The sequence below is a fragment of the Lissotriton vulgaris genome, chromosome 12 (genome assembly GCF_964263255.1).
Source record: "Lissotriton vulgaris chromosome 12, aLisVul1.2, whole genome shotgun sequence".
Lineage (NCBI taxonomy): Eukaryota > Metazoa > Chordata > Amphibia > Caudata > Salamandridae > Lissotriton > Lissotriton vulgaris.
Window position 1 is genome coordinate 149701273 of NC_141700.1, and position 15170 is coordinate 149716442.

General features: G+C 47.7%; 1 protein-coding gene across 2 annotated transcripts in view; it reads left to right on the forward strand.

Annotated features, from left to right (window-relative positions):
• The window catches only part of LOC147673720 (semaphorin-7A-like), a 236386-nt gene that overhangs the window by 77058 nt on the left and 144158 nt on the right, over positions 1–15170 (forward strand). For both annotated transcript variants that reach the window (XM_086947636.1, XM_086947637.1), the window contains exons 2-3: positions 11803–11942; positions 13519–13581. In XM_086947636.1, coding sequence (XP_086803762.1) covers positions 11803–11942; positions 13519–13581 — 203 coding nt within the window. The remainder of the gene's footprint in view (positions 1–11802; positions 11943–13518; positions 13582–15170) is intronic.

Below are 15170 nucleotides of genomic sequence, written 5' to 3' on the forward strand. Positions count from 1 at the left end.
ACCCAACGGCCCCCCAGTGCCTGGATACCCTTAGGGGTGATAAGTTTGTGCTTTAAATCAAATAAGAAAGAAGTACAAAGATTCTGCTTTGATAACGCTTCTCGGCCGGTTGCAAACGTGGACACCGGCGCCTTCAGGGCTCGATCAAGGGGGGGGGCGGGGATACAGCGTTTAAAGCAGCTGTGTAGTTAGCAATGTAGGACAGAGTTACCCGCTGATAAATCTAGGCTTGCCTACTGCGATGAGAAGGGATATAGTGGAAGGGTGTGAACCAGCATACCACTGCCCTTTTCGATTATTGCAAATTCAGGGAGCTTCTTAGAAGCCCCCCACCACACTGCTGAATGCAGTGTTCACAAAATCCCAAGACACTCCATTCTTGATTCCACCTCATGCCTTTTTCTTCCATCACCCCACACTTCCTGGAGCACATGCATCAAGCTAATTTGCAATCACAGACAGTGCGAATAGCAAAAACTGTCCTTTTGCTATTGCAAAATGGCCTTTTCTAAAGCATGGAAGTTTTTTTATTTGCAATTTAGGTAATCGCAATCTTTTGCAATTCCCTAAATTGCGAATGCAAATAGGGAATCGCAATGTGTGATTCCCTAATGCACATGCAAGAAGCCTTTCCTAAATGCGAACTGTGCATTTAGGAAACACTAATTACCATCAACTTCAAGTTTATGGTAACCATGTGCATACTTTGAAAAATGCACGAAAATGCATTTTTCAAAGTGCCATGTGGAGCACACATGCCCCTATGGCATGTGTGTGCCTTACATGTGCATCTTTTTTTTTTATGAGTGCCTCATGGGTGCCTTAGGCCCCCGGGCACCCTTGCCTTTGCATTACCTAATTTGCGATTATCAATTAGGTAATCGTAATTTAGGTAATGCAAGAACGGTCTCACCTATAGGAAAGAATGGAGTCACAATTGCAAATAGCGATTTCCTTATTGCATTTGCAATTATTAAGGAATCCCAATTAGAGATTCGCTATTTGCTGTTTGTTTTGTTGCATTGCATTTTGCGATTACCAAATAGCTATTTCGAAAAAAAATTGCTAATTGGTCATCAAAAAATGATACTTTCATGCATGTGTCCCCTTGTCCCTTATCACATTCTTGGAGGTTCTTTTTCATCCCTTCTTTCTCCTTTTGTTATTGTTTTACTTTCTCTTCCTCATTCTTTCCTCCTTTTCTGGCCCTGCTTACTGGAGGAACGAAGCCAGCTTCCCTATGCATGCCTTTCCTGCCCCCTGGTAGACAGTTGACTGACTGCCCTGTGGTGGGGGGAAAGATAAATAGCCTGTGAGCTTCCATGGTCCTTCAATGAGGAACAGCAGATCGCCGAATCACCTAATTCTGCTGTTCCCTTTCCCAAAGACAAAAGACTCACATAGCCTATTCTGCTTACACCTCATTGCATCCACCATCATTTGTCTATGAACTGTGCATTAATAATTTGCATTCCACGGTTTAAGTCATATCCTAACGTTTGCCTTAGCATTAAAAATGGATAGGAGACATTATAAATAAACACTTTACTGGTCTTTCAAAATCTCAAAGTAGTTCTTGGTGGGACACATCTTGTTTTGTATTTCATTAAATTCTGATTTTATTTCAGTGCGGGTATAGGATGGAAGACACTCCGATCATATTCCAATGTTCTAATACATGGCAATAAGAGGAACAAGCATTTGCAATGCAATAGGTGTCGCATTTACACGAGTTGGAGCTATTTGCATTATAAATGGCAAAGCCTTTAATTTATGTTTTGGTTTTTAAAACATACATCAAAGGCATTGTCATTTACAGTGCAAATAGCTTAAACTCAAGTAAATGCAAGACCTATTGCAATGCAAATCCTTGTTCAAAAGCTGAGCCGGAAAGGCAGGCTTTGATTGGCCGGGCACGCTCCCTTCCGCGAATACTTGAACCAGAGGAAGGCTCAGCTTTTGTCCTGCCGGGGGCTCCGAGTACAGGCAGCAGAAGGAGAGTTGTGGAAAAACAGGCTTGGCAGAGAGCTGTTCCGAGCGCTCATTTTGCATACCCTGCCCACAGGGCCGGACTGGGAACCAAAACCGGCCCTGGCAAAGTGCTCGGCCGCCAACCCCCGGGGGTTGGGGGTGCCGCCGAGCTCTTTGCCCGGCCGGTTTTCAGACGATTTTGTTACAGGGACGATTTTGCAGCTACGCTGCAAAAACAGCTCTGTAACAAAATCGGCCCCCAGGGGCTCAACATCGGCCCCCACCCGTGCGGCGCACCGGGGGACTGCCCGGTGCCCGCTAGGGCCAGTCCGGGCCGGCCTGCCCAAAATGTTTCCGGAGCTGAGGGGTGAATACGACTTCAACAACCGGCCCGTCAGGGCACAAGTCCTAAAAAAAGAAGTGGGGGGACGCTGACGCCACGACAGGTAGTGACGTCACGAAAGATGACTTGCACCATCAGACTCATTCCCTCCCCTTGCTCACCCTTTAGATGTGATTTTATTCTAATTCCTTAAGAGTAAGAAACTTACTCCTGCTTTACATGCTGTGCGTTTTAAAAGTAGTGGCATTTTTCTTTTTTGCTCCAGTTATGGAGCTCCTGGTAAAATAAGTGGGGAGACCCGCGTGGTACCCCGACTCGAGCCCTGCGGCCCGTGTGCGCTAACACTAATGTTTGAAAAAAAACGGAGGTCCCGTGGTAAGTGAAAGAAGAGCTGTGTGGGATGGTATTGTGGGCGTTATGGGTGAGTAAAGCGTAGCGCCCGTGTTGTTAATATAAAATCGAGCGAGATGAGGAATAATATTGAGCACTCAGCAGGCCACCGTTGTTGAAGCTAAAGCACGGCTGCCCGCATCTTTCAAGACCAGCTGAAGCAGCGCATATCGTGCCTGCAGTAAGAAAAAACTCATTAAGGAAAATAGTGCCCACAGACTAAATGGAAAGGGGCGACCACTCGGTCCCCCCGCACGTATGGCGGAGTACCACGATCCCCCCGGGAAGCCATCTTGGGCGGGAAGCGAGTCTCGGCTGGTATGCCCGAAGCGGCGTAGCCGGGGCGCGCTTTTTCCCGCCCTAGAGTGGGCTGGCCTGGACACTGACGCGGCTGGCCACGCCCTCGGGCAGGCAGGGGCGGGTTTACGCCCGCCCTGAAGACGGATAAAAGGAGAAGCAAGATCCGAAGGCATCCTCTTGTTCCTGTGCTCTGAAGCTGCACCTCCTCGCTGCACGTGAGCTCGAGACGGAACGAAGAGCCAATTTTGAGCGTTGTAATCTTTCTTTTGTCTTACAGATACGCTGTCGGAGAAATGCCCAAGAAAGGCGGGAAGAGAATGACGACTGAACAGATGGTTCGGGTCCTCATGAAGGAGATGACTGAGCTGAAGAAGCGGGTGGCGGAGAGAGACGGGGAAGGGGGGCCGGAACGTCCGTCGGCTGGAGCAGCTCCAGGAGGGAGAGCCAAGAGGCCAAGGAGGGGACCAGCTGGGGGAGACGTCCCGGTTCCCTGTACCCCGCTCGAAGCGCCAACCCCAGTACCGGCGGAGGGGAATCCGATTCCCGTGGTGGTCACCCCGGTGTCCAATGAAGATATGCCGCCCGAGCTGGCAGCACAACTTGCAGCGTGGTTGGGCGAAAGTAGTGAGGGCGCCACGGCTGCCGAGGCGCAGGCGCTGATGAAGCAATTGCGCGAGAAACGGGATGCAGCCAAGGTGTCCGCGCCGGTTGCAGTAGTTGACAAGCCACAAGGGACGATTGCGACCGCAGAGGCAGCGTCCGGTGCAGGTAAGCGGCCATTGCCGATTGCGAGGGATGAGTCAGCACCCTCTCGTAGAGAAAGGTTGGGTCAACATGTGCCTTTGGCAATTAAGGAGAAGATTTGGGCGGGGGAATATGTGAACATCTTCTCGTTGCTTGTTGATCATTATGAGGTGGAGCATGTTAAGGGTCAGAAAGACCTCATGCATCCGAGTGTTTGGCGCGCAAAAATGGCCGCCTTTAAAGTGAATGAAAATATTGGCAATTGGGGCAAAGCATGGGGAATTTTTACGTCGATCTTGGGGGAACGTAGGCCCGAGTTGCTTTCCGAGTTGCCGACCTATCAGTCGCGAATCATGGGGTACTCGACATCACACCAGGGTAACCATTGGTTCTGTTACGATAATCTTTTTAGAAAGGCTAAAGAGCATAATAAAAGCTTAACCTGGGATTGTTATGATTCTTTGACATGGGATAAAATGAAGGAGACAGGTATGTTGAAAATGCCATTGGTAGGAAGTAATGTTGGCGAATCCTCCCGCCAATATGGGGGGACGCCCTTTCGTTCAGGTACGGGTACCGACGATTACTCGAGACCTGCCGGCAATACAGGAAAAAGGGGGTTCTGCTTTAATTTCAACAGAGGTAAATGTACTAGGCCCCAGGGATCGTGTAAATTTAAACATGAATGTAGTGGGTGCGGGTCGTCCCATCCTGAGTCCACGTGCAGAGCCAAAACGGGTGATAACGGGGGGAGAGGAGGCGCCAAACAGGTCTAACATAGTCCGAGGGGCGCCTTTACCTACCCCGATTGATACCTTGGCGATGATTCCCTGGCTCAGTGAATACCCGGATCGTACTTCTGCTGGGGTGCTGCGGAACGGATTTTCGTATGGTTTCCGCATCCCGGTAGGGGACTTTCAGGGTGTGGAGAAGTGTAAAAATCAACTGTCGGTCCTGCAGCATACGACCGTGGTACAGGATAAGATCCGGAAAGAGGTTACTCGAGGTCGGGTCGCCGGCCCGTTTAGTGTACCCCCGGTGCAGGATTTTGTTTGTTCTCCTTTAGGGGTGGTCCCCAAGAAGGACCCGGGTGAGTTCCGACTGATTCATAATTTATCAGCTCCACGTGGTTTTTCTGTAAACGATGCAATAGATCCGGAAGTATGTTCGGTGCGGTACGCATCCTTCGATGAGGCCGTAGCCATTTTGAATCGCCTGGGGCCCGGGGCGCTGATGGCGAAGTCAGATATCGAGTCAGCGTTCCGATTGCTCCCGGTACACCCAGACGACCAGCGTCTCCTGGGTTTCATGTTTCAGGGTTATTATTACATGGATAGGTGTATGCCGATGGGGTGCTCTATATCTTGTGCCTATTTCGAGAAATTCAGTAGTTTTCTACAATGGGTCTTCACAAAGAAGACAGGTTTCCAACATGTAATGCATTACCTTGATGATTTTCTGTTCCTTGGGGCAGCCGGGGATCTCGAATGTGGCCGGGCCTTGGCCGAATTTTGTGTGTTAATGAAGCAGTTTGGTGTGCCATTGGCACCAGGTAAGACGGTGGGTCCTGCGACTTGCCTCGAGTTTCTGGGGATCGAGTTAGACTCCAGTGAGGGTTGTTTTCGTTTGCCAGCTGACAAAGTGTGGAAGTTCAGGGCAGCCCTGCGAGTGTGTATAAATGGGTCTAAAGTTACGCTGCATCAATTACAGCAGTTGGTGGGACAGTTGAATTTTGCCCTGAGGGTTATACCAATGGCCCGCCCCTTTTCCCGTTCAATTGCCCAAGCTATGGTCTGCCTAAAGGAGGGCCATCATCGCACGAGACTATCGGCTGAGGTCCGCCAGGACATGCGCATTTGGTTAGCATTCCTGGCGGACTTTAATGGTCGAGTCGTCTGGAACAAACCAGCCGTGTCCTCGGAAGAGCTGGGGCTATGGACAGATTCAGCAGGTAGCATAGGTTTTGGTGCCATCTTCGGCACAAAATGGTCGGCACAAAGGTGGCCGACATGGTGGCATGACAATGGTCTGACAAGTAATATTGCTTTCCTGGAACTTTTCCCCATTTTGGTGGCCCTGAGAACCTGGCCCGAGGGGTTCAAAGATCACTCTGTGATATTTTGGTCTGACAATATGACCGTGGTCGAGTGCATCAATAGCCAGGCAGCTCGATGTAAACTGATTTTAAGACTGCTCAAAGAAATTGTTTTACTGTGTATGCAACTGAATGTGCTATTCAGAGCAAAACATGTCCCGGGGGTAATGAATCAGGCAGCTGATGCACTGTCTCGTTTCCATATGCAGGCTTTCTCGGGTTTCCTTCCCACAGCGGACCCAGAGCCGGCACCCTTTCCCGAAGCTCTCTGGTCTCTCGGTGCCCCGAACTTCGTCACCTCGTGGGAGAGAGTCTAGCACCAAGGACGAGGAAGGCATATGAAGGGGCGTTTCGGTCCTATTTAGCCTTTTTGGGGACTGATAGAGAGGGGCTTTGGGGCCACGAGGAATGGGTAGTGAATTTTCTGATGTCCTTACGTAGGGCTGGGAAATCGGTGGCTACGGCCCAGAGGCATCGTGCTGCCATTTCCTTTGTTGCCAGGGCTCATGGTATCCAGGACCCGACAGCGTCTTTCGTTGTACAGAAAGCGCTGCGTGGGTGGCAACGCCTTGAGGGTCGCAGAGTAGATGAGAGGCGCCCGATAGGTTTGGATAGGTTGGCCCAGTTGCTGGCCACACCCCCTTCCACATGTTCATCTCAGTTTGAGACAGTGTTGTTCCGAGCCGCTTTTACGCTGGCATTTCATGGGGCGATGCGGGTAAGCGAACTGGTGGCAAGGAACAAACAGGATGTGACAGGGGGTTTGTGCCAGGAACACGTTCAGATCAGAGGAGAGACAATGACTGTCTCCTTTGTCAGGTCCAAGACCGATCAAGATGGGATAGGTGACTGCATAATCATACGCAGGATTCCCGGGTCCTCCATGTGTCCGGTAAAGTGTTTAGAAGACTACCTAGCACGAAGGGTGGCATCATGGGGGGGGACCTTGTTGAGACACGCGGACGCCACCCCACTGACGAAATTTCAGTTTCAGCGGGTGCTCGCGATGTCAATTGCCGCTGCGGGCTTGAACCCGGGCGAGTTTGGGACCCATTCCTTTCGGATAGGGGCTGCTACAGAAGCTACAGCTAGGGGTCTTAATGTTGAACAAGTGAAACGAGTGGGGCGTTGGTCCTCCAATTGTTATAAGAGGTATGTGCGGTTGCACATGTTGTGAAGCTGTAATGATGTACTCACGCCTCTTGTTTTTGTTTGGTTTTCAGTTGCGCAAACCTACGAGGCGGGGCGGACTATGCAGTCGACCCTACACCGGGCCAGCGGTCAGACATCACCGGCTGTGAAAAAGGAGGTGTGGGTCGTGGGCCACTCATACGTGAGGCGTGCCGCGGACATATTCAAAGCAGGTGACATGATTCACGTAGCTGGGGAATACGGGTACAGGGTGTCCTTCTACGGAAGAGGCGGTCTCTGTATTGACCAGTTTCAAACATTTTTCGAGGGTTTGTTAGGGCGGACGAGGTCACCGCCGTCTATAGTCATAGTACATTTAGGGGGCAATGATTTGGTCACCACCGGTAGACGACTTCTCCTGGAGGCAATGCTTTCCACTGTAAGTTGGTTGGCGAGGAGAGTTCCGGGGTGCACAATTGCGTGGTCCCATATGATCCCACGAAAGGTGTGGCGAGGGGCTATTTCTATTCCTGCTTTAAATCATTCTGTTAGAAAGCTTAATAACAAAGTGAGTAGGTTGTTCCGTTCCAGGACATTGCATTCTATTTCGCATGGCTGTATCAATGATGACAGTGTGTATTTGGGGGATGGTGTGCATTTGTCTCGGGTGGGGAATGAGTTACTCATAGGAGACTTCCTAGCATGGTTAAAAACGTTAAAACATGACCTTTAGGTAGGAGCTTTGTGGGGGGTCCGGATAGCCGGTCAACTATCCGGCCTGTGGCGGTAAGGTCATGATCGGTGAGCACTAATTGGAAGATCCCTATGAGTGGGCGTCACCCAACACGGATGGGAGCGCTCGGGAGAGGTGGCCATTGGCCCCTCAACGGGGAGGCGGTCCCTTCTAAGGATGGGTCGCCGAAAGAAAAGGAAAGGCGGTCAAGGCCCCTTCCTGTGTAGGAGGGGTTACAGCCCCCTCCTGGGGAATTTCCCGGGGCCAGTGACGTCTGCGACGGCAGATGTGGTAAGTTGTGCGGGGTTTGGGGGGGGGTCTACGCTACCTTCTAGATACCTCACACGAGTCCTCGAACGACCTTTAAGTGGCGTCGAGTTTATTGGTGCCCCCGTCAAGTCAAGGGAAATTGGTAGTTGCACTTGAGGTACGCCTCAGTGCTGTCGCCCCTCACAAGTGGGGGGGGTATTTCTGGTTAGGGATCTTGACACCGGTTACGACCTTGCCGTTGGCCCTTAAACGTTAGGATGTACAATTTCAAAGTTTCAAGTAAATGTTTTATAGGATGTTAGTTCGGCTAGGAGAACCTCTGTATTAGAGAATCTGTTAAGGTTAGCCAAACATCGCAATGTGGTAATGAAATTGTACATTAATAAGAAACTGTTTAACGTTTTAATTTTGTTTAATAAATACGGCCGGGAGGGTCACTCCCTCCCTCTTCCAAAAAACTTCAAGAACTGTTTCCGGTTTCCCTCCTTTGGGGATTGTGTTGAGAGGGGGTGGCGGGTATCTCAGCCATATGGAAAGGGGCGACCACTCGGTCCCCCCGCACGTATGGCGGAGTACCACGATCCCCCCGGGAAGCCATCTTGGGCGGGAAGCGAGTCTCGGCTGGTATGCCCGAAGCGGCGTAGCCGGGGCGCGCTTTTTCCCGCCCTAGAGTGGGCTGGCCTGGACACTGACGCGGCTGGCCACGCCCTCGGGCAGGCAGGGGCGGGTTTACGCCCGCCCTGAAGACGGATAAAAGGAGAAGCAAGATCCGAAGGCATCCTCTTGTTCCTGTGCTCTGAAGCTGCACCTCCTCGCTGCACGTGAGCTCGAGACGGAACGAAGAGCCAATTTTGACCCACCCACCAGCCCCTGATGACAGCAAGTGGTTTTTGAATAAAGTTGATGGATAACTCTGATTTTCGTTTACAGGTTGTGGTTTTATCGTGATGATTTTGAGTATGTAATAAAGAATGTCGATTTGTGTTACGTTTCGCAAATAAAGAAATTCTGCTTTAGTGTTCATGGGTAAGCATGCTTTTAATAAAAGTGTAGTTGCTACTGTCTTTTTAGTTTAGTCATTTAGTTAGCATTGTCGTATTTATTTTGGTCGGGCGGTAAGGTCATGATCGGTGAGCACTAATTGGAAGATCCCTATGAGTGGGCGTCACCCAACACGGATGGGAGCGCTCGGGAGAGGTGGCCATTGGCCCCTCAACGGGGAGGCGGTCCCTTCTAAGGATGGGTCGCCGAAAGAAAAGGAAAGGCGGTCAAGGCCCCTTCCTGTGTAGGAGGGGTTACAGCCCCCTCCTGGGGAATTTCCCGGGGCCAGTGACGTCTGCGACGGCAGATGTGGTAAGTTGTGCGGGGTTTGGGGGGGGGTCTACGCTACCTTCTAGATACCTCACACGAGTCCTCGAACGACCTTTAAGTGGCGTCGAGTTTATTGGTGCCCCCGTCAAGTCAAGGGAAATTGGTAGTTGCACTTGAGGTACGCCTCAGTGCTGTCGCCCCTCACAAGTGGGGGGGGGGTATTTCTGGTTAGGGATCTTGACACCGGTTACGACCTTGCCGTTGGCCCTTAAACGTTAGGATGTACAATTTCAAAGTTTCAAGTAAATGTTTTATAGGATGTTAGTTCGGCTAGGAGAACCTCTGTATTAGAGAATCTGTTAAGGTTAGCCAAACATCGCAATGTGGTAATGAAATTGTACATTAATATGAAACTGTTTAACGTTTTAATTTTGTTTAATAAATACGGCCGGGAGGGTCACTCCCTCCCTCTTCCAAAAAACTTCAAGAACTGTTTCCGGTTTCCCTCCTTTGGGGATTGTGTTGAGAGGGGGTGGCGGGTATCTCAGCCATATAACAATCACCGGATAACAACCGAAGTAAAAGGGCCAGTCCTCATGGGAGGTTACAAATGAAGACAAGGCGGTACTAAGGAGGGACTAACAAGCCTATTTACCTATCAGAAACCGGCATTTATGGAGGACAATGACACTAGCCAATGAAAAATATGGGCAGAGAGTGGGCGGGACATCAAGTGCATACTCCAATACTGCATGCCTCGCAGCAGCACATGCACTACCCAAGTTCGACCAAAAAAGAATAAAAATACCTAGGGAGTTTAGGTTTCACATGGAGAGACCATGCAAGGAAGATAGAAATGTGGACTAAGGGGTATATAAATGCATGGTGGCATGTTCTTTATTCCATGTAGAAATATGGGACCCAATGTACAAAAAACATTTGCAGTGGCAAACACTTCAGTTCACAAAATTACAGGGTTTGCAACCACAAAATGTGTTTTAAAATGTACAAAATCACGTTTTGAAGCAAATTAATGATTCCAATTAGGTAGGGGCATGATAGGTGTGCACCACTCCTATTGTGAGTTGCAATGTATATATCAATGCTTTTTTATCTCAATTGAGGTTGGAAACCACTGATCTGATACCGGTACCTGAAAGGGGAAAGCATCTGTCCGTATGAGATGGCTTACCCTTTTGCAACCAAGTCAACCAGCATCTGAGAGATCAGGCAGTGGTCAGGAGGGCCACTCCCTTCTCCCTGAGGAGCTTTTAGAAGCAACCTATGCCTCTTTCAGTGGCGGCTGGTAGGGAATGGTGGCGGGAGTGGGTGAAGCGAAGGGGATGTGGGAGGGTAGAAAATAAAAAATAAACAATTTGGTTTTTTTAACTTACCTGCTTGTCGTGTCACCAGCCACCACCTATCTGCAGCCTCTCTTCTTCGCAGGGGAAGCACCCGGGCTCCCTAAGCCAGCAGCATTGTGTTTGGTTCCCTTAAGTTCCCCTAAGCCAATCACAACGCTGCATAGAAGCGTTGTGATTGGTCTGAACGCCGTGGCTCGGTGCTCAGGCGGGGACAGGGACCCTGTGCATGTTCCCCACCAGGCTGTGTAATGCACACTCATGCGCACATTGAGTTGCAAACCACTCCTCTTCTGTCTCCTGATCTGGCCAGTCCCGCCCGCCCCTCCAAACACATAGGAACAGAAAAAGAAAATGATAATAACACATTTCGTTATTATCGATTTCTTTTCCTCTGCACTGCCTTAAAGCAGTGGGGAGACGCTCCTCCGCCTTAGCGGTGGAACCGCCTAATGGATATAGACTACTTAAAAAAAATCTTTCCCATTTGTGAAAGCAAATGCTCGAGTGGTGATATGTTATCCTTGGCTAGCCACCTTCCTTGCATTCGCAGAAATTCAAAGTGGCTGCAAATTGTGATCCTTCCACTTAATGATCATGAGGTCATTAATTTTGCAACCACCTTATGAACGTACAATTTGTGGTGTGATCTTTTGCTTACATTGCTAATTGCACTTCCTCTTGCACATCAGTTGCTGTACAAATTACACACTCTGGTTTGTTAATGAGACTTTGCATATTTGGCTCCTGGCCCCACAAAACTAATGAAATATCTAGAGGTTTTTATTCAATTTTGTGATACAATGGAATGGAAAGAAATGATTAGAGTGCTCTGTATTCCATATAGAAAAGACAGAGAGAGAGAGAGAGAGAGAGAGAGAGAGAGAGAGAGAGAGAGAGAGAGAGAGAGAGAGAGAGAGAGAGAGAGAGAGAGAGATGTCTGGGAATGTTCTATATTCTAATATCCATGCAGTGGAATAAGAGGCAGTGGACTGGAGATGTTCATAGTCCAAGCAGTGATACAGTGAGAGTGGCATTTAAATATTAACAGAGTGTCTCATATAGCATGCAGTGATACAGTGAGAGTAGGAGGAGTATATAAATATCTAAGTTTTTTTGTCTGCTTCTTTTTCTCCATTATTTTCATATGTAGATGCACCCGTTTTGAGCTTTGGAGGTGTGGAAAACTACACAGTGTTCTTTCACGATGAGGGCTCCAGCCAGGTGTACATTGGAGGACGCGAAGTTGTCCGAGTCCTATCATTCACAAATGGCTTGGTCACAGAGACCCAGGTGAGTGGCATTTCTCTGAGTATTTGCCTTGCTTGATACATGGTTGTGAAGGGAAATTATATTAATTATATGTTAATATATATATATATATGTTTGTGTATACATATATATATATATATATATATATATATATATATATATATATATATATATATATATATATATATATATATCGCGCTCAAAAATTATCCTCTCCCAGCCGGGAAGAAAATAAGCAGCACTCGCAGGGTTATTTCTCAGTTTTCTGTTTTATTTCAACGCTTCACAAACGCGTTTCGGGGTTCTCCCTTCTTCAGTGTAGAACACTATATATATACTTTATTCGGTTGTTGCAAACCATCAAAGTATACATCCACAGTAAACAGTAAGAATTGAAAATTTAGTATTAAAATAATCCATAAAAACATTCTGTAGAAGCATTATCTCTCATGCGCATGACTGTACACGCGATCTGGCTAAGATATTTGAGCCACTTCCAGGTTCTGCAAATGTCAACACATCTGAGCGGGGTTGTCCCTAGATTGAGTTCCCCACTTGCAATTTCCATAGGTGGGGTTCCCTATCCTCTGCTGGGTGATGGAGTTGTCCCACGTTAGGTGTTCAGCTACTCATTTTTATTTGAGATCGAATTGCTTTTCCTTCCACCTTGGGGTTGTATGCATTCAATATATACATACTGACTGTGGATTTTGCTTGGTCATCATTCCCTTGGTGTAAAATTATTTTAGGTCTTTCAATGTCATCATCACTATGGAGAGACATCCTTATGGAATGAGGAATAACATCGGTTTGAGTTCTGCACGGTCTTGTATCCCATGGGAGCTCACCCTTGTGGACTTTGTCCAGCTGTTTTAACTCTGATAGAGCATCTATGGATCCTGGCAGGTTGGAATCCCTAATGACTTTGCATGGTCTCATCGCCACTCCAATCACAAATTATTTTTAATTCGCTCCATGACCGAACCAATTATTCTTGTGGATATGGAAGGTGAACAGCGGGTTATCCCACTTACCTATCTATCTACAACGCAAATTTACATTGAAAGAAATGTCCTTTTAGCGGCTATTAGGCGTATCTGTGAGTTGCGCAGGCACTCAAGAGTCTCTCCGCTGCTTCGTGCAAAGCTCTACTGCCAAGCCAAATTTCTCTGGTTCTTGGTATCTGTAAAGTGAAGGAACGGTGTGCGGCAACAAGAAAGTGGGGAGTAGCATTTCGAACTAGTCTGTGTAGAATAAATGTGGTTGAAAAACAATGATTTAGAAACAGTTCACTCGTCCACCAGGACCCACCCACCAGGAACTGTATGAAAATGTCCGTAGCGGAGGATCCGCCACTGCTGATCATAGCCATGCTTGTGGCTTCTAGGCCTTGGTCTACCCGAGTTCTCATTGCACCTTTCATCGTGAGGTACTGGTACTCCTTCTACGACATGATCACTTGGTAGAGGAACATCAAGCATGAAACACAAGACCACAAATTGAGTTTTCTAGCAGAAAGTATGAGGGTGAAGGGAGCAGGGAACTGCCTCTATGAGATGGTGGTATGACTTAGACCACTTTTGTTCTTTCTTTTCAGATCCGGCTCAGTGCAGATGAAAAAACAAAGAAGGACTGTAAATCCAAATATCCAAATTCTAAGGTAAAGTGAGCTACGGAAGCTCATCGGACACAACTTGTTGGTATTCTCTCTGAATGTCTACCCCACTTTCCTCACATGCTTTTACACCATGTCACTCTAGCTTTATCCAGGGTCACTGGAAATATGGTGCAGGGGAGGGCCAATTTATGCAGCAGCGTTGAGTAAATGATGTGGCATGAAAAGGCAAATTATGCGGCGTAATGCTGCACATTTGTTATGCCATTACATCGTTATTTTTTCATTTGTTAATACTGTCTTAACATTGGTTGCACCTTATTTTAACACCCACATATAGCAATAAGCAACCAGTGAACCTTTTCAAACTGCCTTCTACTGCACAGAAGCATGTGTCGCTGTATTTTTTGTAACTTTTGTACCGTTCAAGCTAGAAACAATTTTTTTTGTTCAGATTTGCAAATAATGCAGTAGATCAGGCATACTCAAAGAACAGCCCGGGGGCCACATGCGGCCCTCCTGACGTTTAATTGCAGCCCGTAGTGAACAGCAGCACTGAGCTGCTTTTCACTTAATAGAGCAGGAAAATTCAGAAAGCTGCAAAACAAACGGGCATATTTTATTTACATTTTATTTACACGCTTTACACATTACCTACAGTAACCATAAGGAAGAAAAGAAAGTGCCCTTGACAACCTATCTTTAGGAAAACCTTTAGTTTTAAAGACACATTTAGTTTTAAACTCTGCAAACAAATGTATATTATTAACATGAATGAGAGTTTTACCATAGTAGATCAGATTGTCACTGCATTGAGAGGCATTTATTAGCAGTGATAGTTTTCAAACATGATCTTGGAAACTTTCGTGCTGTCTCCGTTCTGAAAAGAGTGCTATTGGTGAACCAAGAGGGAAGTCATTTGTCAGGTGCACCTCGTGTGTAGCCTTGGCTGTTATATCATTGGAACAACATTACAGTTTATTAACCTCTTCAATGCTAATGACGGCCCATGAGTCACGGTGGGCGTGTGCTGATGACGGCCGGGAACCGTCATGACCATGCCCGCGATCGGAATGTTCAGCACTGCGGCGGAATTCGCGCCGCAGTGATGAGGTTAAATAGAACACAAGAAGGGTTTGTACCGTACACATCCTATTCCTGAACTCATGTATTTTAAGGGGTTCTCATATGTGTTAATGAAGGAATAGGAGGAAAAGTGAAACTAACAACTGCCTAGGATCACACAATTTCATCAAGTGTGGAAGCCAGGACTGATACTAGGTTTCCTGGTTTCTTTTGCAATTCAGCCACCAGATGAGAGTATCTTTTTCCCTTTCATGTTTTACATTATAAGTTAATGCTTTGACTTTAATTCTTGATGCATGAGAATAGAGCATAGGTGGCAGACAGAAGTCTTGTGAAGGCTCGGTTTGTTGCCCACACCATGCATCTGCTTCGCTTACCTTTCATCACCCGACCCTCCCATTGTTGGCATCAGTACGGCACTTGGGCATGCCACAGACAATACTTTGTGCCCCCCAGGGAAATGTTTGTGAGTACCCATGCTGTAGATACATTATGTGGATTCAGAAAAGGGGGTGGTGATGAACAGAGTGTCTGAATTGAGCAGACCA